Source organism: Erithacus rubecula (genome assembly GCF_903797595.1).
Source record: "Erithacus rubecula genome assembly, chromosome: 3".
Lineage (NCBI taxonomy): Eukaryota > Metazoa > Chordata > Aves > Passeriformes > Muscicapidae > Erithacus > Erithacus rubecula.
In genome coordinates this window covers 19446554-19468742 of record NC_136689.1, presented here as the reverse complement: position 1 = coordinate 19468742, position 22189 = coordinate 19446554, and the positions used below count along the sequence as shown (strand labels likewise).

Genomic DNA, 22189 nt, shown 5'->3' with positions numbered 1-22189 from the left:
TGTTTACACGGAAGTCCAGCATGTGATATGGCACAAGTGTGGCCCTGTGCATGACTGAGAATGGGAAGCAGCTTTACAAACTGCTGGAAAAAAAAAAACCCTCTTAGTATTTATACACACAGCTGTAGAGATGATTGCAAAAAAGGAGCAGTTCTAGTGAGGAAAATAATATTATGTAGGAAGAGACTACATAGATTTGCATGGCTTATTTAGATGGTTTTGGTATAGTTATTTTGTTGAAGGATGTTGTCTATTGTTTATATTGCCATGGTGTGAGCCCACCACAATGGGAGCTCTGGCCATGGACAATGCCTCTGCTCTGCCAAATGCTCAATAAACATAGACAGAAAGATTTTAAGAGGTAGCTAAATAAAAAAATTAAAAATTAAAGAGCATGGATTGCAGTGGGCAAGGAGGAAATGAGAGCATGATGAGCAGTACAACTGGAACAGCTTTCAGCAGTGATAGCAGAAGAGAATTTAAACAGGGATATTGAAATGTAATTTTGGGGGACTTCTGAACATAAGTCTGCAGGAAAAGGAAAAGGTGTGTGTTTGAAAATGTAGCCTGAGAGCCTATGAATTTGAGGGCTTCTTAATGGGGGAGAAATGGTAAGAAATGATGGGTGGGCTATGGGGCCTGGTCACACTTAGGTGTAATAAAGGCAGGAGAGTCAAGGGAGGGAAGGAGAAAGGACAGAGGGTTGACTCTCTGTCATTCAAGTGACTGGCTGGGAGGGTGGAATTCGCAGTATCCTGGCTGGCCAAATGGGAAACCTCCATATTCCTGAACTAACAGATAGCAGAAATGTCACCGCAGAATTTTAGGCTGTGGTGGAATCTAGGAAAACCTCTATCTGAAATGTGTCAATCAGAAAGGATGCCTTGGGGACGATGACTTTTAGCTTATATACAGGCACTTCTGTTGCTAGGGACAGCAGAAACAGAAAAGAAACAGTTCCAGTTCCATTGAGAGACCTGATCCTGCGACTCGTGACCTTTGTGTGGGCTCACAAAAAGCTGATATTTTTAATTTCCATGGGTGATTTCATTGTCAGGTTGACTGGTCAGTCTGGGTAGAGTGTGTTAGAAGAAGACTTATGCAAGACTGCAAGATCTTTGATAACAAACTGAACAGGGAAAAACCTCTGAGTTTAATAAGTACAAATAAAAGGTCATAAATTAAGGAGAAAAGTGTTAAAATGTAGTTTCCCTATTGTTCATTAAGAATGTTAATAATGAGCAAATTCTAGCAACCAAGTAGTTTATACTTTGCTTGGAAGGACAGCTACCCAAGGAAAGGACTGGGCATGCAGTTGGTCAGTGTGAATAATAGTGCTCTGGACAAAAGCAAGCACTTGCTGCCTATGGTATATGCTGGATAACATATATATAAAATAAATAATGAAAAAACATTTTAAAAATTATAATTTCACGGAACAATATCAAAATATCAGGTCTAGGGAGGAATGCCCTGTGACAATGATAATAAATGCCCAAATTTTTAATCCTCCTTATTCAAATAGTTTATTCAGAGCAAAACTAGATATTAAAATTGTAGTAGCAGTGTGTTAGAGTGGAGGAATTTAAACACATGCAAATAAAGCTCCCAAAACCAGATAGTGTGAAGTAAATTCCTTGACCAGTCCTGCAGTTTTTTCCAGCCAAAAGCCAACAGCTAACTCCTTTAACTGTAAAGTGTAAAAAATGGAAAAACCGTGTGAATTTCATCTCACTCTGAAATAGGAACACACATAGTGGGGAAACTTGCAAGTGCTCTCTAAAAGACATCACTGGGTGTCTTAGCAATAGAAAATAGGATATTTTTTCTTCACTATACTAAAAATAGGAGGAAAAGGGGAGGTAATATTTTATTTAGGTGTTTATTCATATGTTGTTACAAGAGTTTTGAATTGGAATAGAAGATGAACCTCATTGTGTTGCAATATAATTCAGCAAAGGGAGTATTTTGGTTGTTTTCTATGAAGTTTGACACCCTTTTTTTATTGTCATTTTGGTGTGGGGCCTTTCCTGATGACTGGAGTGGGTGTATGAGAACCAGTCTGACCTCTATGAGGTTGAGAACCCTATTTTCCTGACTGCCTTTTCAAGTTCCTGAGAGTAAATATTTCTATTTTCCACAAAGACAGAAGTTCCCAATATGTGACAGGACTGTTAATTGTATATTTTAGAGCCATCTGATGAGCTGTGGATTGGGTTGAATGACCTCAAGGTTCAGATGTATTTTGAATGGAGTGATGGAACACCTGTCACCTACACTAAGTGGCTTCGTGGAGAACCCACTCATGCAAACAACAGGCAAGAGGACTGTGTTGTTATGAAGGGAAAGGTAAAGTCACAAAGCTGTTGACTAAATTGTCTTATAATTTCATTTATCATTTGGGCTTTTCCTATGCAAGAGCAAATAATAAAAAATAATTTTAAAAAATTGGGATATTACTGCTTGAAGCAGCCTATTTTAGTGTCAGGAATTAATTTTTTGAGGAAAGACCTCTGTTTGAGGTTGCCAGAAAATTTCACTGTCTTCTCTGAGAAGCAGACAAGTAGTGGCAACTGTTCTCCAAGATCCATATTTCTGGATTTCAGTTTGTGCATGTGGACTTTTAAAAGAATCTTGTAATTACACTGGGAAACAGACAAACATGTAAATGTCTTTCTTGAGGAAGTTAAAAAGACATTGTGGATATGTTTGGCTTTTATATGTTTTCACTGAATATGGGATTCACCTTAAAAAATTGCACTGGCAATTTTTATTGATGCTAAAGAGAAATACTCTCTTTAGAAGAAAATAGAAATCTTAATTTCATGTTTCTAGGCAAAGCTATAAATCTTGGATCTAGGTGGTTTAATTACTGTGCTTGTATCTGCACTGCACACGAGGAGCTGTGAGAAAAGTAGTAAAGTATTTAGCTATGGCATCAGTGGAAGCCTTTGCTGAGTGAGTGTATACCCACAATTTAAAGGCTTTGGAATGGCTGTCTTCTGGAATCAGGCAATGATCAGTGACTTGGGAGTATTACAGGGACAGAGATAATACCTGACATAAAAGTCAGTCTGTGTTGATGTTGTATTTTTCCTTTTAATGTGACAATTAAAATATTGAACTTACCACCTCCTTTAGAGTTTGCCTATTTTATCAGGAGGGAGAAAAAGCATGTACACATACCAAAGGTTATTTTTTTCTTTTGCAAGATTAACAATGCATAAGTTGATCTGCTCAGTCTGTTGATGTTTACCTACCTAAGTGCATTTATGTTTCCATTGTTGGTATTTTTGAGCTGATCAGTCCTTGGCAGAAGCCATCTGAATCCATCACTTATTTTTATGGAACAAATCCTGGACCTGTCTGTAACACCACCTTCTTTTTCAAGGAAGTGTTTGGGTTTAGTTAACAAGAAAGTAAGAGAACAGAGATATGTTTGCAAAAGGCAGCTCATAAGACATAGTAAAATGTATCTAGAAATTACTGCATGAAATTCCCACTCAAGACACAGTTATGGAAAGGCAGCAAATGATCTTCCTGCAACTAGAGACTCATAGCTTCAGAGTAGATTTTCCTGTGTTGGAGAAATCTGAAGGTTTTGCAAAGGTGATTTCTCCCAGTCTGATAAGGTCAGAGATTTGGGTGATTATTTGAAGGGTTTACCAACCTAATGAGACAGACATGGCAGGGGATGATGTGACAACCACCAGTGGACTTGCCTTGCAGTAAGCACAGGACAGACACAAGCACCAGGTGAACATCCAAGGCTTTGTTTTTGGAGGCAGAAGTGTTGAGCTTTGGGACAGTTTTTGCTGGAAGATGGATTTTTTGTTTTTGTGTATTACCATGATGATTATTTTACATTTATAGGGGAGTGGGGGGGGGGGGTCAAAAGAATAAAAAGAATGAAAAATAAAAAAGGAAATTGCCACCATCTGGTATGAAATTACAATTACAAAGGTGTAGTCTTTAAGGCACAGGTGAATGGCACACAAGTTTCCCATCATCTCTTAATTCCTTAGTTCATCTGTTCAGCCAAAATGAATATAAAATATTTTGGGAACATGGTGTGATGTTCCTTACTTTCAGTACAATTCCCTCTGACTGTCATTGTTCCTTCTAAGAAACTGCAGTATGAGGAATAAGAATATTAATTCTAACTTTGACAAAATACTTTTTGCATCTCCAAATTTTTTTGTGAGTGTTAACTAAGGAATGCAGTCTTCTGGTGGTGTTTTTTTTTGCTGTTAGAGCTGTGTTTCTGTGGGGATAGATGACATCTCTCTTTCCTCCAACATGATTATTAAATCAGTAGTCTTTTTAAAGATGTTGTCTTGTGGACACTTTGAAGGGATTGCTTTTAAAAAGGGTAGAAAATCAAAGAAAGTGTAAGTCAATGGTAAATCAGCTCCAGACAAAGTGAGATAGGAATGACATTGGAACTAAACATTGAACTTAGTTGAACTTGAACTTCCTCTATTCAAAGCTAGCAAAAAATTATTACATACTTAGAAGTATAAACCAGCTTTTTTGAGATTAAAGCCCATTTGACTGAGGTTCTGTTTGTATATTCAGGATGGATTTTGGGCAGACCATTCTTGTGAGAAGAAAATTGGCTACATCTGTAAAAGGAAACCTATGTCAGATGCTCCTGCAGAAGAAACTATTGATGTGGGCTGCCAGAGAGTAAGTGAAGAAGAAGCTGTCTGATATGAGTAGGCTGCTAAGAATGATAAAAAAAGAGAAACTGTCACCTAGGTGATAGAAAAACCAGGAAAATAGGTTCTGTTTCATCATAATCGGAAGAGTTTGCCTTCTCATTTCTATGGCAGATGGGCTAGGTGGTCTATATGACTAAATCTAATTATGACTGTAATTTGGCTCATGATATTTCCTTTTTTTTTCCCCAGAACTTAAACCAAATTTCAAACTTGTTATCCTTGCAGCAAACCATTCATCATTGATTGGCCTTCAAGCTTCCCTTAAGAGTTTGCCTGTACCATCATCTGCATTTCAGCTCTGGCTATAGTTTTCTACAAAATTGTTCACAGCAGGGCATGTGTCCCTGTCTAAATACTGTTCAGGGCTTTGCTGTGGTCTCTGGCAGTGCTTTCTGCTTCCAACAATTTACTTTGAGCAGCTGAGTAAAATGAATTGATTGTGCCTCTTCTGAATTGTCAGCAGGTCTATTGTTTACTTGCTTGTCTTCTAATGGCATAACACCCAGTAATTACAAAAAGCTACTGAAATTTATTATGTCATAGGAAATCTTAATGAGCATTTATTTTCCTTGAAGAAATTGGCTTTTCTTCCAAGTCTGCTTTACACAGCTTCAGAGGAAGTCTTTGATGATTATTTCCAGTATTTATAAAGAATACCTGGAATCCTTACAAGTGTTGGAGGAAATCAAGCATTCCTCATGCTTATGGATGTTACCATTGCCTACAGAACAAGTAGCATGCTTGTATATAAAGTCTTTCAGAAGTGACAAGTTAAAAAACATCAGAAGAAATTTTTTGTGAACTGTGGCTGTTCACAGCAACCTTCTCTGAGAGCATGTTCCTGAGGAAATGATATTTGAATGACAAAACTTTAGGACTGAGTTTTAATGTTAACTAAGAGTAAACAAACTTGTTTGAGGTGTCATTCCCTTTGTGAAAATTCAAGCTGAACTTTAATTTTCAAGAGCAGCCTCGTGATTGCATGATGCTGGTTATAATCCTGTTTGAGCACAAAAAGTGCACAGCAAAGCCTCTCATCCCTTTGTGGCTGGAATGCGTTGATAATTCATTAGATATTAAAAATTATTTTATGAAACAAAATTCTAAAAAGCTTTGATTCTGCCTGACTTTTTCAGTCACATTGTTCCTCTGTCTAGTGGTTAGGTAACAGTGGTATAAATCAGTTTTCTCATTTGTCGGTTCCCTTTCTCTTTCCTTCTCTCTTTCCCACATGTGATCACTTCACATTTATTTTGGCAGGGCTGGAAAAGGCATGGTTTTTATTGTTACTTAATTGGAAATACATTTGTAACATTTCCTCAAGCAAATCAAACCTGTGGAAGGCATCAGGCATTTTTAGCAACTGTTGAAGACAGGTAGGTAAATGTTTACTTGTCTGGGGGAGTCACATGAGGATTCAGCTTCTAGTGCCACCTGCATATCAGGAAAAAGACTCTGATCTGGGCAAAAATCTAGCTTCAAAGGACAGCTATCTGTCAACACAGAACTTCTCACAGTTTTTACTTGTAAGTTCAAATCCAGGAATCTGGTTTATACTGAAAGTAGGTCAGGCTGTGAAATCAGTATTGATATGGATGGTTATGTCAAATAACAAGTAGAACTACATCTTTCACTTCTTAATTGTGGTGGCTAACTTGAGTGAGGAATGCAGAATCCAATTTTGATTATTAAATGAAGACATATGGCTCTGAATTCAAAAGGTAGTACAAATAAGCAAGAGGATATAATTTTTAACTGTCTGGTCTTTGAATTGATGTACTTTTAAAAAAATTAGGTGTGAAATCAAAGTGTTTGGTACCTGAAAATCTGTTACAATGCAGCCAGGGTTCAGTGTGTGCAAAATTTTTGGAGAAGTAGTGCACATTACTCTATGTGAAATATAGGAAAAATATAAGGTTTATAAAACAAAATATTTTTCCTGCAGATGACTTGATGCTTTACACAATCTCTTATTTATTTTTATATAATCAAAATAGTTATGTTCTACTGTGAAAGCTCCAGCTGTCACAAATGGTAGCTCTCTAAACACAGATAGCACTGCAGATGCCATAAAAATGTTTTAACATTACTTTAACATTACTACACTTTGTTAGGGGGAGTCTTTTTTTTAATTTGTTCTGGTTTCTTTGGAGCTGTTTATTTAAACACCATAGTGAACTATGACAGGCTTTACTTCTACATAGGTTTGTTTGCTAAATGTGACTTGTCTTGCTTAATCATTGAATCTAATTTAAAGAGTTCCTTAGTTTTATAATTTAGTGTCATATTTTACACATTACTTACATATTACATATTTTACATATTTCTTTTGCCTCTACTTTTTGTAACTTTCTTCAGTAATGCTGAGATTCCTTTTTCAGTTTTGGATTTGTCTGAAGCAAAAAGTCTTAAAATAAAAGAGTACTTGAAACTCACAAAATATGGTGTTATAAAACATAAGGCATGTCAGGTTTCTTCTTTACCAGCAGCTTCCTGTCAGTCCAAGATTAGACAATCTTATTCACTGGGCATCTGAAAAGAAAGCAAAATACTCTGATACCAAAGCTTACAAAATATCTATTATTTAATGGTTTTGTTTTATTATTTGCTAGAGAAAATCCATCTAAGCTATGTTTTCAAGAAGGTGAAGAGGTAATTCTGAGAAATAGCAAGCCTTTTACAACTTTAAAAAATAAATTTAACAGTATTAATTTATTGACTGATTTCTCTTGAACAGATATGAACAAGCCTATCTGACCAGCCTGGTTGGGCTGAGAACAGAAAGATACTTTTGGATTGGACTTTCAGATGTAGAAGAAAAGGGAACATTCAAGTGGGCTAATGGTGAATCTGTCTTATTCACACACTGGAATTCTGAAATGCCTGGTAGGTATGACTCTGTGCTGTTTAATGAGTCCAGCACCCAAAATGAGTCGCTCACTGCTTGAAGTTTTTTCAACGTTAGAAACATGTTTGACTCTGTACAATGACTTTCTTTCTGCCAGGATAGAATATGAAATTTTATAACTATTTATAACATCCTAAATGATATTTTTGTGCATTCCTGTTTACAATCAGGAAGAAAGCCAGGCTGTGTTGCCATGAGGACTGGAATAGCAGGTGGATTATGGGATGTAATAAAATGTGAAGAAAAGGCAAAGTTCATATGCAAAGTGTGGGCAGAAGGAGTGACACTTCCACCTGTTCCTACAACAACTCCTATTCCCCGGTGTCCAGAAGGCTGGGACTCAAACAATCGTATTAGCTTCTGTTTCAAAGTAAGCCTGTTGCTTATTTCTGCATTATTTCTGCATTCTGTATGCTTCACATACTTGTGATTAGCTCAGTTTGGCAGAGCATAGTGCTTATAATGCCAGGGTTGAAGGTTTGATTCCTTTATGGGCCATTCACTTAAGAGTTGGACTTGCTGATCCTTTTGCAACTTGCTGATCCTTTTTACAACTCTGAATATTTTGTGATCCCAATAAAAATGGGCATATGTGTGTCCTACTGTTTCATAATCTTTTTTCCCAGAATATATGTAGAAGTCTTACCTTCTACTGAAATGCTCATGGTCTTGTTTATTCTGTTAAAGGCTAATCTTTGGGTTTGACCTTCCATTCTTAAATTCCAGTTCTGTTAAGCTGGTTGTCTGGTTGTTGCCTGGCAGTAGACACTCCTACCAGCAATGCAGTGTGCTAACTTGACTCAAAGAGTTCATTCCAAGCGTGTTTCACAGAGGAGAACACTCCTAAACCCTCTGCTCAGAGTTTCTGTAATCCCCTCTGAGGATGATTGTGTATCAGTTTCTTTTGGGTAGCTAATACTTGTTCATCTCGTGGTCTACGTGGCCTGTTTTGTCTGATGGCAGAATGGTCTCTCTAGCCTTTTTCAAGAGCAGAGCACAAGAAGACGTGGCAGGAGTCGCAGGAGTTTTGCCGGTCCCTCGGGGGGGACCTGGCCTCCATTAACGGCCGGGACGAGCAGTCGGTGATCTGGCGCTCCATCGCGTGAGTACCGTGGGGCCTCCTGATCCCTCTGAAATCATCTCTCGGGTGTGTGTGTTTATTTATGTGTAAAACAGCCTGCATTCTGTGCGTGTGACAAACACACAGCAAAAACCTAGAGCTGAGGAAATAGCAGGAGGTGTTTGACTAGCAGCAATAACCTCAAAAGCTAGTGCTGAAATAACATTGGCAAGATATCTACTTAAGGCAACATTTATCATTTGAAGTGAAGCTATTTACTGTGGAGTTGTTGATATTATAAAATTACTACAGATGCCAGTTATTTTCACATAAGTGTGCAAAAATGGTAACAGTTTAATAAATCTTTTTTTTGGTCACTTTTGTGAACTAATCAAAAAGCAGAGGCAATGTCAGATTAATTTTTTTTTCTTACATAAGGAAGGTAAATAATGTTTGTAAGTCCCTGAATGACAAAAAACAGATGTTAGATTTCTAAACAAGAGGAAAAGCTATACGACCAGAACAAACCAGACTCAGGGATCCTGCACATTCCTGGCTAACCAAGAGGCAAGAAACATCGTGGCCCTGCAAAATGCTATGACCATACTAGAATCCCAACTATGTATTTACAGTAAGGAAAAAGTGTCAGATCCTTCATTGTGACAAATTGACTGAATATATTCAGATAAATCAGTAAAGTGTGTCTCCTTACAGATAGGATTAGTTGGAGGTGATATTTTAAAAATGTGATTCAATGCAGAAGATAACTCTCTGTTTGAAAACAGAAAATGCCTTTACAGAGAAAATGAAGAGTTGAGAAATGGAGCAACAGTAGCCAGTGAACCAGTATAGAAATGTATTAAGCCACTTTATGAACAGGAGTTATTTCTGGTAGTTTTCTTGATCTGTATTTCAATCTGAGTTAATGCATAATGAAAACAGCTAGAAGTAATGCATTTTAATTTATTTCCATCTTGGTTGTTATTGTTTTTAACAGCATTAATTTATCCTTAGAGAACTCTTTACTCTAGTAAATGATAGATTGTTAAAAATATTGTCATGCCCTTATTAGCATTGGTGGTTTTTGGGTTTTTTTTTAGGAACAATGGCTATTACCACCAGAATTTCTGGATGGGTTTATATTACTTGAATCCTGACGATGGCTTTGCTTGGAGTGATGGATCTCCAGTGAGTAATTTAATTTTCCACAGCTGTTATTCTGCATTCCCTGTGCTTCTCATTTATGTGTAGTGTATGTGTTTCTGTGTAATTTTATGCTTAATCATAACCCTCTGTATCATGCTCTCTTTAGGAAAGCTAATGAATAGCAATTTCATAGCTTGATATTTTTTGGCTAAACCACACTGATTTTTGATTAGAAGACACATATTGAATCAACAAGGAAATTAAATACATGTAGACTAAAATGATGTTCTTATAAATGCAAGGATTTTTTATGTAAAATAGCCCTTCAGTCATTCTTTTCTTTGCTCATTATCTGAAATGGCTTACATTCCATGGAAATGCAGACACTTTTTTAATACCAGTTTGGCTTACTGCACTTTAAACTGAGGTATAAAACTGTAGAAAAAAAAGTGGTTTTGGAGATGTACTTGATGGTTTTGTAGGTGTACTTGATGTAGGTGTACTTTATGCAAGGTTGGTCAAGATATATTGATGGCAATTTACAGTAGAGAAACATGAAACTGGATTTTCCATAGGAAAATTAGGATAGCAGTAATGCTTTCTGAGGCAAATGCCAACATTTTTGTTGTATCTGAATAATGTCCTATTTTACTTATATTGTGAACTTAATATCAAGATGTAGCATGCCCCAACATTGTTGTTAAATGTATTTTACAGAATTTAGGTCTCATAAAAAAGTCTATATTCTTCCAAATGTGAACAAAAACAACTGTTACCTAAGCTGCAATCCATTTGCAATCTGAAAAAAAGTTTGAAATGTCAGCATTTGCACAGGAAAATCCTAGTTTCCTCCTAACTAAGTTTTTAACCTGACAATAGGAACAGTTTGTAGGTCTGTGCTTTGATGCTGTCTCATTACTTTATTTTGATACAACAGAATCTTCTTCTTTCATAGGTGAAGTATGAAAACTGGGGCATTGGAGAACCAAATAATTATCAAGGAGTTGAACTTTGTACAGAGATCAGTGGTGATTCCTCCATGCTGTGGAATGACAGACATTGTGATTATATGTATGGATGGATTTGCCAAATAAGAAAAGGTATTTCTTCCTCCTGTGTACTAATAAGGATATTCTTGGATGATTTTTACTCTTTATTTCTACATGCACATGTTGATTACTTGCTAAATTCTCATGAGATATGTGTTTGGATGATTTTATTTACTGAAGATATCATGGCACTATTTATAATTTGGGGAACACTTAAGTTTCACTTGCACTGCATCAATCTAAATTTGAGCCTATTAGAAAGTGCACCTTTAAGTGTTTAACTGCATTCTTACACTGGGACAGAGAGGAGCAGAACAAAATAGATTAGATTATCTGCCTTAGATTATTGACAATAAATATCAGCTCTGCCTTTTATTGGTAAGAGAATTCCTTAGGCATAGATTTTCTTAATAAGTGTTACTTGTGGGATTACAATTTAGTACATAACTAATTGGTAAGCCTAAACTGACAGAGTTTTTCTGTATAAAATATTTCTTTCCTGAGATACTAATGATAGCATCCAAAAGCCCATCTCTATGATGCCAAAGCAAAAACAAACAGAGGAGTTCTTTAGTCTAAAATTTTTCTTTTCATTAAGGACGGGTTGATTTCTTGTGATCTTTTCCAGTGAGATTTTATCTAGGGAAATTTGCAAGATCAAGGTAGAAGTTGCTCTTAACCAGAAAAGGTGGGAAGAAGCTCATTTTGCAGTAGTTAAGGCACTACATCAGATAACAACCCAGTCTGCATTCCTGCTGCCTCTGGCTTAAGCCAGAGTTCAAGTATTTGAGACCAGGGGAAAAGAGACAGATGGAGATCCAGGACAACTGTCTTATCAGAGTTTATGCTTTGGGACATAAAGTTTGCTGCTTTCAATGAATAATAAATTGATAAATAATTGATTCAGGTAAAGTTCAAGGTATTTATAATATTTTGCATGTAAGGAATAGCCTCAGGGAGCAAGACTATAAATTTAAAATTCAATAGTATACCAAAAATAAGAGATTTAGTCTATTTAGTTCCTTCCACATTTTGTTGTTAAATCTGTTGCTAACTGTAAAAGTCAATGCCAGTATTAAAACATGCCTATCAGTTACAGTAAATGTCTTCTCCTCAGACAGAAAGTATGCAGTCATAATAGATATTTTTTTCTCCCAGGGGCAAGTGTGAAGCCTGAACCAACAGAATCTCCTGTGCCTGGTAGGTGTTACTGCTATTGCTTTTTGTGTGTGTGTGTTCAAAAGCATTATTAAAATTTTAATTAGGGGAATGTCTTGTGTCTTGGGAGCAGAATAGTTAGCTTGACAATTATTTTACAGAATACAAGACTACTGAGGATGGATGGATTATCCATGAAGACAAACAGTACTATTTCAGCACAGAGGCTGCTCCTATGGAAGAGGGACGTGAGTTCTGCAAAAAGAACTTTGGAGATCTTTCTGTCATTGAGAGTGAAAGTGAAAGGAAGTTCCTCTGGCGATATGTAAGAAAAATCATTAATACTATGGAATAAACCACCCAAAACAAGTGAGCACGGGCACAGATCCTTTTCACTATGGTGTTCTCTCTACAAGTTTTGATAGTGAAATATCAGTTACACTAAGCCAGATTAGTATAAAGAACAAATGAATGCTACTTTTAAGGGATCTGTGGCTTCATTTTAGGAAGATGCATTACACTGGGGAGCTATGATTGTGTAGGATGTCTCAAGTAGTGGATCAAAGCAGAAATTGGCATGCATTCAGAGCATTGGCATTAGATCTTATCTGTTTATCTGGGCTATAGCCTACCTAGCAGTCTTTTTTTGGTCCTTGAGCTTGCTCCTTGGCTTCATTCTTGTGAGAATATAATTATGGAGGGAGAAGAAACTGGGAGAGGGTTTATGCAATGAGAAAGAGCTTTGAAATTCCATTTCCTATGTCATTGGAATTGTTTGCTTTTTATGCTGACTTAGGCCAACTTATTTTTAATCAGGAATGTGCTTAAAAGCTATAATTGAACTGCATAGAATATTTCCTGTGCTGTCTGAAGAGTGACAGTGAGAGGACACAAGGACATGTATCAATTTATATCTAAAATGAAAGAAGGGGCTTGTCTTTGCAAGAAATTAGTTAGATAAAATCCACTGCAGAGACTGTGCAATAGATGCTGATTTCAGTGGCTTTCAGGTAAAATGTGAGAAATGTTGATACAGTGACAACAACTTTTGGCTGATGATGAAGTTTGTGGACTGTCACCTGTGAGCTGCCTTAACTTGAGCAGCTAGAGAATATATCCAATTCATATCTTCTGTCAGTTAGGGGTATATTACTCATCAGTAACATAATACAGGGTATTTGTAAAGTTTTAATTTTTTATTCTAGATGTTGAAGAATGGCAAAGAGGATGCATATTTCATTGGTTTACAACTGAGTATTGACAAACGTACAAGGTACGTCATACCCAGTTTTGAGACATAATTTAACAATTTTTGTATTCCCAAGTGGCTTAATTACATCTTAATTCAGTTCTGCATCTTAATTTATATTATCCAGAAGAAGTGCTGCATGTTTTCTAAATAGAATTCGCTCAAAGTTAGACAAAAAATTGCACTGTAGCTAATGTATTTTGACCTTTTGTTTAGGAATTTTAGTTTCCTTTATTCTGTGATTTATACTGAAAATATAAATAAGTCTTCTAACTGTAAATATATAAGACTTCTGTAGGTAAAAATTGTTCTTTTCCCCCATCCTTAACTGTTGAGAACAGACTCTAATATAGGAACAAATAAAATCTATTTTCTTTTTCTAGAGCAATGATAGCTGTTGCACTGTGAGGTCAGGCAGGTTTTCTGCAAGCCTTTCTGAATGTCAGTTTGCAGCACCATGTTGATTTTGACATGTAATGCTTATTCAGGATTCAGTTCAGTCTGTGTTTGAAATGCCTGGATAGATGCCTAGTAGTTCTCAGTTCTCCTTATAGTCCACAGTAACAATGAGGGACCTACAGAGGATAATAAGGATGTTAGGGAAGCATCTAAAAATGAGATTTTTCTGCCTTGCTGGGTTTGTAGGGATCTTAGGAGAAATACACTTTAAAATACCTTGTGCATGTGTCTGAAGGCTGAACCTGGGCACCTCTGTCACTTGCAGATTATAGAAAGCTGTGTCCTAATAATTTGCCTGATTACAATTTTGTTCTTCATTGCCTTATCTACATGGATGCTCAGCTTTTTCAGTGTTTGTATTTTACCTTTCATGTCTGAGTAGAGAGTAAGTTTAGTGCAATCAATAAAGAGATAACTTGATCAAAAAACCTTTTTTTTGGTCAAAAAACACTTTACTATGAACAGCTATGTTAAGCATATTGCAAAGTTACCTTTTTTAACATGGAAGAAGTTCTATTTTATGTTAAAGAAGCATTTTGTTGGATTGTTTTTCTCAAGATGGATGGATGGCACTCCAGTGGATTATTTGGCATGGGCACCACATGAACCTAACTTTGCAAATAATGATGAAAACTGTGTAGTTATGTATAAGAATTTAGGTGAGTTTTGTATGTTCTCTCTTGACTTTAATTATTTGTGTCTTTGCATCACAACATTTTTTTTCTTCTGAGAAGCACCTCTTCCTCATATTTTTTTCTCTTTTGCAGAAAGTTATTGAAATATACCATAGTATTACTTACAGGACTTAATAGTTTTGTACTCTTGTGCTTACCTTTAGCCTAACATGGGGAAGATCTGATAGACATCTGTGGCTAGAGGTCTATGGTTGTGATTGCTGATTTATGTTTTTTATTAAAGTTGATCTAATGTGTCACTATGAAATTTGTAGTACCTGGTTCTACAAAGCTTTTAACATTCTGTAATTACAGTGTGTATGAAGTGACATATTTTTCCTACACACTGATATTGAATGATAATAAACTGAGAGACAGCTTTCATCTCATCTTTCAACTAAAAGCACTGTACTTGAGAATGAGTGAAAATGATTTCCATTAACCAACATGAGATGTGGTGTCATACAGTTCCCCATTTATCTTACTCCCAGGATTTTGGAATGATATAAACTGTGGCTATCCAAATCCCTTCATATGTGAAAGGCACAACAGTTCCATTAATTCCACTGTTCCTCCAACAACATTTTCAACTCCAAGAGGATGTCGTCCAACTTGGCTTTCTTTTCGTAATAAGGTACCATAACAAATACAGTCCATGCTGGATGTTTGGCAAAGCATTAAATAGAAAAAAAAAAAAAAGGAATTATTTAGTCAAAATGTTTCTTATTAAAACAAAATATTGTTATTTTTTTACAGAGAGCTATGACATATGCACACTTTGCTTGCCCATCCATTGTTTTGCAGGAAAAGTGATTTTCTAATGTATCTAATGAAGCAAATTCAGTTTATGTTGATGAAGGACAATTCTCTAGTCAGCTCGTCAGACCTTTTTGGTACACATTGAGCCAGAATTCCTAAAGTTTTGATGCCTTGATCTTGGTGTTTTTTAACCAAACCATAATGCTTTTTACTGACTACATTTTGTCTTCCTTAACTTTACTAACATTGTATACATTGTAGAATAAAATCAATAACCAGACAGATTAAGATCAATCACACATAACTTGGCACTATTAGCTGTCTATAGAAAAGTCAGGATTTGCTTATTTTCTAGGGATTTCACGTCAAATCTAATTGTTGAGCAAAATGCTTTAATGAGACTTCTAATGTTTATATAGAACCAGAACCAACACAAAAGCTCATTTAAAGTTGAAAGTATTTTTTCAGATAACTGCATTATTTTACTGCCTATTTATATATATTATATATATATATATTTATATATTTATATTTTTTTAATATATTTGCTGCCTATAAATGTATTATTTTACTCCATCTTGCTCCGTTTAAAATGGTGATTATCAATTGATGGATATTGGAATAAAGATAACATATAGAGAATTTGTTCATATTTTAGTGTTACAAAATATTTGGATCTACAGAAGAGGAACGTGTTACTTGGCATGCTGCACGAACAGCTTGCATGAATTTAGGAGGAAACCTGGCCTCAATCCCTAATGAACAAGTGCAAGGTACTGTGCACAGTTTTGCAGCAACTAGATGAGGTGACATTTACTCCTTACAGGCTGGCTGGGGTTTTTGTCTGAATACAAACAGATTTGAATAATGATTGCACATCTGATTTTTGTTCCAAAACATATAATTTTTAGAAATCTACAATGAAGCCTTCACTTGAATCTACCAAATTTTAGTGTTGGCTCAGAGATATTTGTGTGTGTATATTGTCCTGGCAGCCAAAGTAGTGTTTTTTTCCTGCTTGCACATGATGCCAAATGGACCCTGTAATTTCCATTCCAAACAATGTGGTTTCACTAGGTGGCATAAACTTGCTGCATAGCTTTCCTATTAAATCAAGCAGAGCACTTTTAGGATGAGAACTTGCCTTTGGGCAGTTTGAAGCAGACCTGAGTGCTCCTACACATACCCAGAGCTCACCTCACAGATGTGCCACCCTTTTCACTAGAGGAGCTTATTATAATGAACCCAGGAGCTGCATCCATGCCTCAGGGAGATGAGAAGGGGAAAACTACCTCATTCTTGAATAAAGAAGGCACAAACTAAAGAGAGGGGAAGACTTTGATAGATGCTAGATTGACTTGGACAGATAAACTCTTTTTTTTAGGCATACTGTTTTATTCTACGTGTGAATGTGATGAAAAACAGATGCTACAAAACACATACTGAATGTGAACTCAAGAGAGCACACTGAAAACTCCACCATTGTAAAACTGCATTGAAGTCTGAACAATTAAATAGTTTTAATTTAAACTGCTGATAAGAGCTTAGTACTAATTATGTTTTCTGCTTGCGAAGAGCTGAAGAATCAAACTTCAATTTTTTTAAACAGTTATGTTCCTACCCTACATAATTTCTGCAGTACATATTTCAGGTGATTAGTTCATGCACAGGAGTTAATTCTAGGTAAAAGAGAAATGAGCAGTGGAGGTATTGGCACAAAACTATTATCACTGCAGGAAGTGCAGGCTGAACAGCAGACACACAAATGGCAGGAGCTTGGTGGTGCTGTTGTCACTGGGGGGCAGCCACTCAAAAATGTATGTGATCTCCCATGGCTGCTCATGTCTTGAACTAGGATTCACAAGTGTCTTGAGACATTGTAAAAGCATTTTCTGTCATGATTTTGGAGTTCATTCCAGTACCAGCTTAGATACTTAGATGAAGTATTTTGCCCAAGGCCACAGTTATATATCTAGTTCCCTGTTCATCAAACTCAACATTTATCCCCTTTTCATCTCACCTGCTTGTGTTACCAGCAGTGGAATGTTCTGTATTTCAGAAAAAGCCAATCTCAGCCAATCTCAGTGAGGACAAACATTTAAATTGTCTTATATTAAAATTATTCCTCTTCTTTTTATTCTAGCTTTCCTTACCTTCCATTTGAAAGATTTTGCCACTGAGATATGGATTGGATTAAATGATATAAATCATGAAATGAGGTTCCTCTGGACAGATGGAACAGGAGTTTACTTCACAAACTGGGCCAAAGGCTTCCCATCAGGACACACGGGTTTATATGCATATAGTGGCCAGGTAAATACCAATCACAAATTCTTCACTGAAATTGGATTTTATGGAATCATTTATATAATTTTATAGAATCATTTAGGTTGGAAAAGGCTTCTAAGATTGTTTAGTCCAATCACTAATACAGTGCTGCCAAGGTCACCACTAAACCATGTCCCTAAGTGCTGCAACTACACAACTTCTTTTAAAATGCCTCCAGGGATGGTGACTTAACCACTTTTCCATGGGCAGCCTGTTCCAATGCCTGAAAGCCCTTTTGGCAATGAAATTTCTCCTAATATCCAATCTAGTCGTGTTAATTTCTTTGCACAACTTCTGGCCATTTCCCCTTGTTCTATCACTTGTTATAGTGGGGAAAAGAGACCAAAACCCACCTTGCCTAAGATTGAATTCATGCATCTGTGGTGATTTTAGGTATGTTGCTGCTTGACGTGCTGCTTTCATACTTGTATACATGTTGAATATGAATCCAGGTGGAGTGAATGGTTTTGATCCCTGGTGCAGTTGATGACAGGATCCATAGAGTGCTCTTACAAAGGCTTGCTTCAGTTTTCAGCTCTCTGTGCTTGTAAAGGCTACTCAGCTTTTCTGTTCAGCCTATGTTCTCCCGTGGGCTGTGTGAGGAGGGCACTGGTTCTCCTCCCCATGGCATTTTCCCAAAAGCACAACAATGAGAACATCCTCCCAGTCCTCTGGTGACAGCTGTGCAGGAACTTGGCAGGTTTCCCAGTTGGCATGCAGTTTGCAAGGAGGCATTTACAAACATTCCCCTGAAACAGGTGTCTTACATGCAAGAAAATAAGCAAATTCTGGCAGTCACAGTTGCAGAAAGGACAAGAGTCCATAAAATGAGAGCCATTCAATTTTTACAAGGAAAAAACCCCCAAACTGCCAGAAAATCACTTTCTCTATTTCTCTGTCAAACAAACTGGTCTGATAGGTCACAGAGTTCCTTTCTCTCTGATCATGTGTGTGTACATAGTTCTGTACTCTGGAACTACAGCACTTTATAGTGCTAACTCTATTTCTCTTGAATGTAATTTTTAATCTAGAATTTTATTTTGATGTAAAATATTATTTTCTGTGTCTTTGGATATAGTACTTGTGAGCTTCTTATATCTAAAGGAGGAAAAAAAAATAGGTAGAATTTGGAGTTCTAAAAATATTTTAAAAATGCTACTTTTCAAAGAAAAAGTATGTTTGTCATTTTTATGTAAATTAATAGGATTTTTTCTGAAGTCATGTGACAACTTATGAAGTTCCTTTTTCAAAAGTTTTAGATTTATTTTTAACAAAAAGCATGTTGTCATAATACTCAAGTTAATACTCAACTGTTCAGTTTGAAAGATTTAAATCCCAATGCTTTTTAGCCACAAATGAAGTCATTATCTGAACATCTTCTCATGGACAGAAAAAACACAAACAAATAAACAGAATACAATTAATATGAATGTTTCATTGCACAAAGCCAGTGGCGACCCTGCAGGCTTTTGCATTAATCACTGTTTATTTAATATGTGTTTATCTAATTTCTAGCAGTTGTGTCCATGTCAGAGAAGTTGAAATGTCATAGTGAGGGTGGCACTGACAGCAGTGGCTGCCTTTGGGCAGGAGCTGTTCTGACTTTGGTGTGTGCACTATTAGAGCTTGAAACAATAAATTGGTGACTTTAAGGGTTCTGTTTTATTTCTGGGGCAAATTTATCCAGTCTTTTCTACAATGATTGATCTAATTTCTCTTGAAATTGTCAGTAATTCCCCTTCATGCTGTATGCCTGAGGATTGGGAATACTAGAATTTCTCTGGTCCTCTTTCTCACCCCAATGTAGTGCAATAGAAAGTAACAAAGACATTTGTGAAGTGTAAGAGGAATACAACTTCCATATCACTTGTGGGACTTAAAACTTGTGCTCCTAAACATTACAAAGATATAAAATTACAGCATTACTTGTGTCTGAAGATGTAAATGGGGAACAAAAGTTTCATATTTGCTTTTTCTAGCTATTTTTAACTAATGTTGTACCTCTTTGCCTCGAGGCTGACTGTGTTGCCATGAAAAACAAACCTGTTAAGGAAGCAGGGAAGTGGGTTGATCAGAATTGTGATAACAGCAGAGGATATGTATGCCAAATTAATGCAGGTACTTCTCCTTTTAGTTAAAACCAAACCTTTTTTTTTTTTTTAATTTTATTTTTTTTCCCAGGGAATTGCTTATGTGTGTGTATTTAAACTTAATTTTGCTTCCAATAAAGATAAATGCACAGATTGTTCTTCAGGCAGGAACAAAAGGGTCAAATAGTCAAATGTGCCAGAAGTCCGGTTAGTCACTGCTCTCATCTGACCCTTCCAGCAAATGCTGTGTTGCTATTTTCCTGAGCTGGAATTTGCATCTGCATTTTTGTGTCTAGTATGACCCTTGATATGATATTTGTTCCATAGTGTTTAATTTTTTTTTTTTATTATTTTTGAAAGCACACTGGCTTTCAAAACATGTTATGAAAAATACTGGTTTGTACATGTAGCGTGAGCTGTCTGGAGTGAAACTGTAACTCATCTGCACTAAATTGGAGCAAAATCACCTCCAAATAAAAGAGATTAAAATATTTAAATCTAGTATCTGTTTAAGTATCTGAGTAATTTTTAAGAACTGGTCTGTTGTGAACATTTTATTTCTTGGGAAAAAAAATCCTTGGGAAACCAAACAATTTCTGCAAACCATTTCATTTGATGAAAAAAGATTTTATGAAAAAAAGTTATGACCTAATCCTAAGTAATTTCAGTGATACTATTCTTGATGATTACATGGAATGCACCTTTACTTTTTGTCAGAAGTTGCTTTAAGTAGCTCTTTTCCTTTCTACAGCTTTGTAATTGAATTTTACTACTGATGCTGGCTTAAAGCATAGTGCATCTGACCTATGCTGATTATAAATCAGGAAATATGAAATAAAGAAGGAAGATTTTTCTTTAGTTTTATTTGCAACCACAGTGAAATCATACTTCCCTTTTGAACAAGTATGTGGGTCTTTTTTCATTCTTCATTTTACAGATGCCGAACTTCTGCCTTCTACAACTTCATCCTTATCCAACATTATCAGTTATGGGAATAGTAGTTACTTGTTCATCCATGCCAAAATGACATGGGAGGATGCACAGAAAAACTGCAAACAAAATCAGTTTGACCTTTCCAGTGTCTTAGACCCCTACAGTCATTCATTCCTGTGGCTGAAGATACTGAAGTATGGGGTGCCTGTGTGGATTGGTCTGAACAGTAATGTGGTAAGAACATTAAACTAATTGAGCACGATGCTGCTTCTCTTATGATGAAATCAGGAGCTGAAAATTCTTATCATCTCTCTTCACTTTAGCTTATTTGTTAATATCTTGGACCTAAGTACTTCTTTGTGTTGTCAGAGGAATCCATCCTCTTCTGTTAGTCTGATTAAATTTTATATATCGTGCAGGCTTTTCACACTTTTTCTATGATATTCCACTCTGTGCACTTCCAAATAAGGCATTTTAAGCAAGAATCTTGATATATCTCTTTATATATATCAGGTATAAATGGGATATATATGTGATACAAAATCTTCATATTTTAGAATTTGCAGATGAAAACCTCTATTTTAATAATGATACCTAATTTTGAGAAATATAAGAAGATGAATATTTTATCAATATCAGTATTTTAACTATGAATATATGAATATGAAACTATGATTATTTTAACATTTTTGAGGATGGTTAGATAAATAAATAATTAGTTTACCTAATGTAATTTTATTTGTCTCTCCCTTCTCAGTTGTTTGTTATTTAATACTTTCTGCATATTTAAATACAATATTTTTTTTCTTGGCACAGACACTTGTCCCACACACTCCATTTGGCTGAGCAAATGAAAAAAACCCAAACATATGAACATAACACCCCACTTCCCAAAAATCTAAAGATGCCTCTAGCATTAATCACAAGGATGAATCACTGAGTTAAACAGCTTTGGTGGGAAATGATTATGGTTCTAAATGCATTTCAAATTAAAGAAATCTATGTGTCTTGAAACTTCTGGGGAAACAGCTAGTCCAAAAATTAGTCATCAGAATTTCACTCCCACTCCCACAAATTATTTTAAATTAAATTGTTATTAGTCCCAAATTAAAGGTATTGTTAAGTTTCACAATAACTCAATGTTACTTTTCATTTTCTTTCACTGAAAAGTACTTATTGTATTGCTGTATTTCTAATTAAATAGCTGTTTTTCACAACAACAATTTCAAATTTTGAGCCATTGATATTTATTTGTTTCTAAGAAAAGCCCCAATCCTTTTTGCACAAAGTACTACATAGACAGAGTAAATTGATAGAGTTTAATCATTCCAGTGTATGTGTTTTTTTCTTAGACCAATGGGCATTATGAATGGATTGATAACTGGAGAATGAAGTACACAAAATGGGGTGAAGGGGAGCCAAAGCAAAAAATAGGCTGTGTCTATCTTGACATTACTGGAGTCTGGAAGACAGGATTCTGCAATGAAAGTTACTTCTCTGTTTGCAAAAAGTCTGATGGTAAGTACTTGAGTCTGACCATTGTAATGACAATCAATACCTCATTAGAGATGCTGGGGTTTATTTCAAGAGCTAAATAGATGAAGTCATTAGAATTTACATAGGTTGAAATGGGCTGCTTTAAAATTAGGTCA

At 35.9% G+C, this 22189-nt stretch overlaps 1 protein-coding gene across 1 annotated transcript in view; it reads left to right on the top strand.

The window, feature by feature from the left end:
* The window catches only part of LOC306800366 (macrophage mannose receptor 1-like), a 50775-nt gene that overhangs the window by 21229 nt on the left and 7357 nt on the right, over positions 1-22189 (top strand). Inside the window, exons 8-25 of the mRNA XM_079302410.1 lie at positions 2192-2349; positions 4579-4689; positions 5985-6100; positions 7462-7610; positions 7803-8002; positions 8610-8734; positions 9793-9880; positions 10794-10938; positions 12046-12087; positions 12207-12370; positions 13251-13318; positions 14312-14412; positions 14919-15061; positions 15845-15959; positions 17330-17499; positions 19530-19632; positions 20542-20771; positions 21890-22055. Of these exons, the coding sequence (XP_079158536.1) occupies positions 2192-2349; positions 4579-4689; positions 5985-6100; positions 7462-7610; positions 7803-8002; positions 8610-8734; positions 9793-9880; positions 10794-10938; positions 12046-12087; positions 12207-12370; positions 13251-13318; positions 14312-14412; positions 14919-15061; positions 15845-15959; positions 17330-17499; positions 19530-19632; positions 20542-20771; positions 21890-22055 (2394 nt within the window). The remainder of the gene's footprint in view (positions 1-2191; positions 2350-4578; positions 4690-5984; positions 6101-7461; positions 7611-7802; positions 8003-8609; positions 8735-9792; positions 9881-10793; positions 10939-12045; positions 12088-12206; positions 12371-13250; positions 13319-14311; positions 14413-14918; positions 15062-15844; positions 15960-17329; positions 17500-19529; positions 19633-20541; positions 20772-21889; positions 22056-22189) is intronic.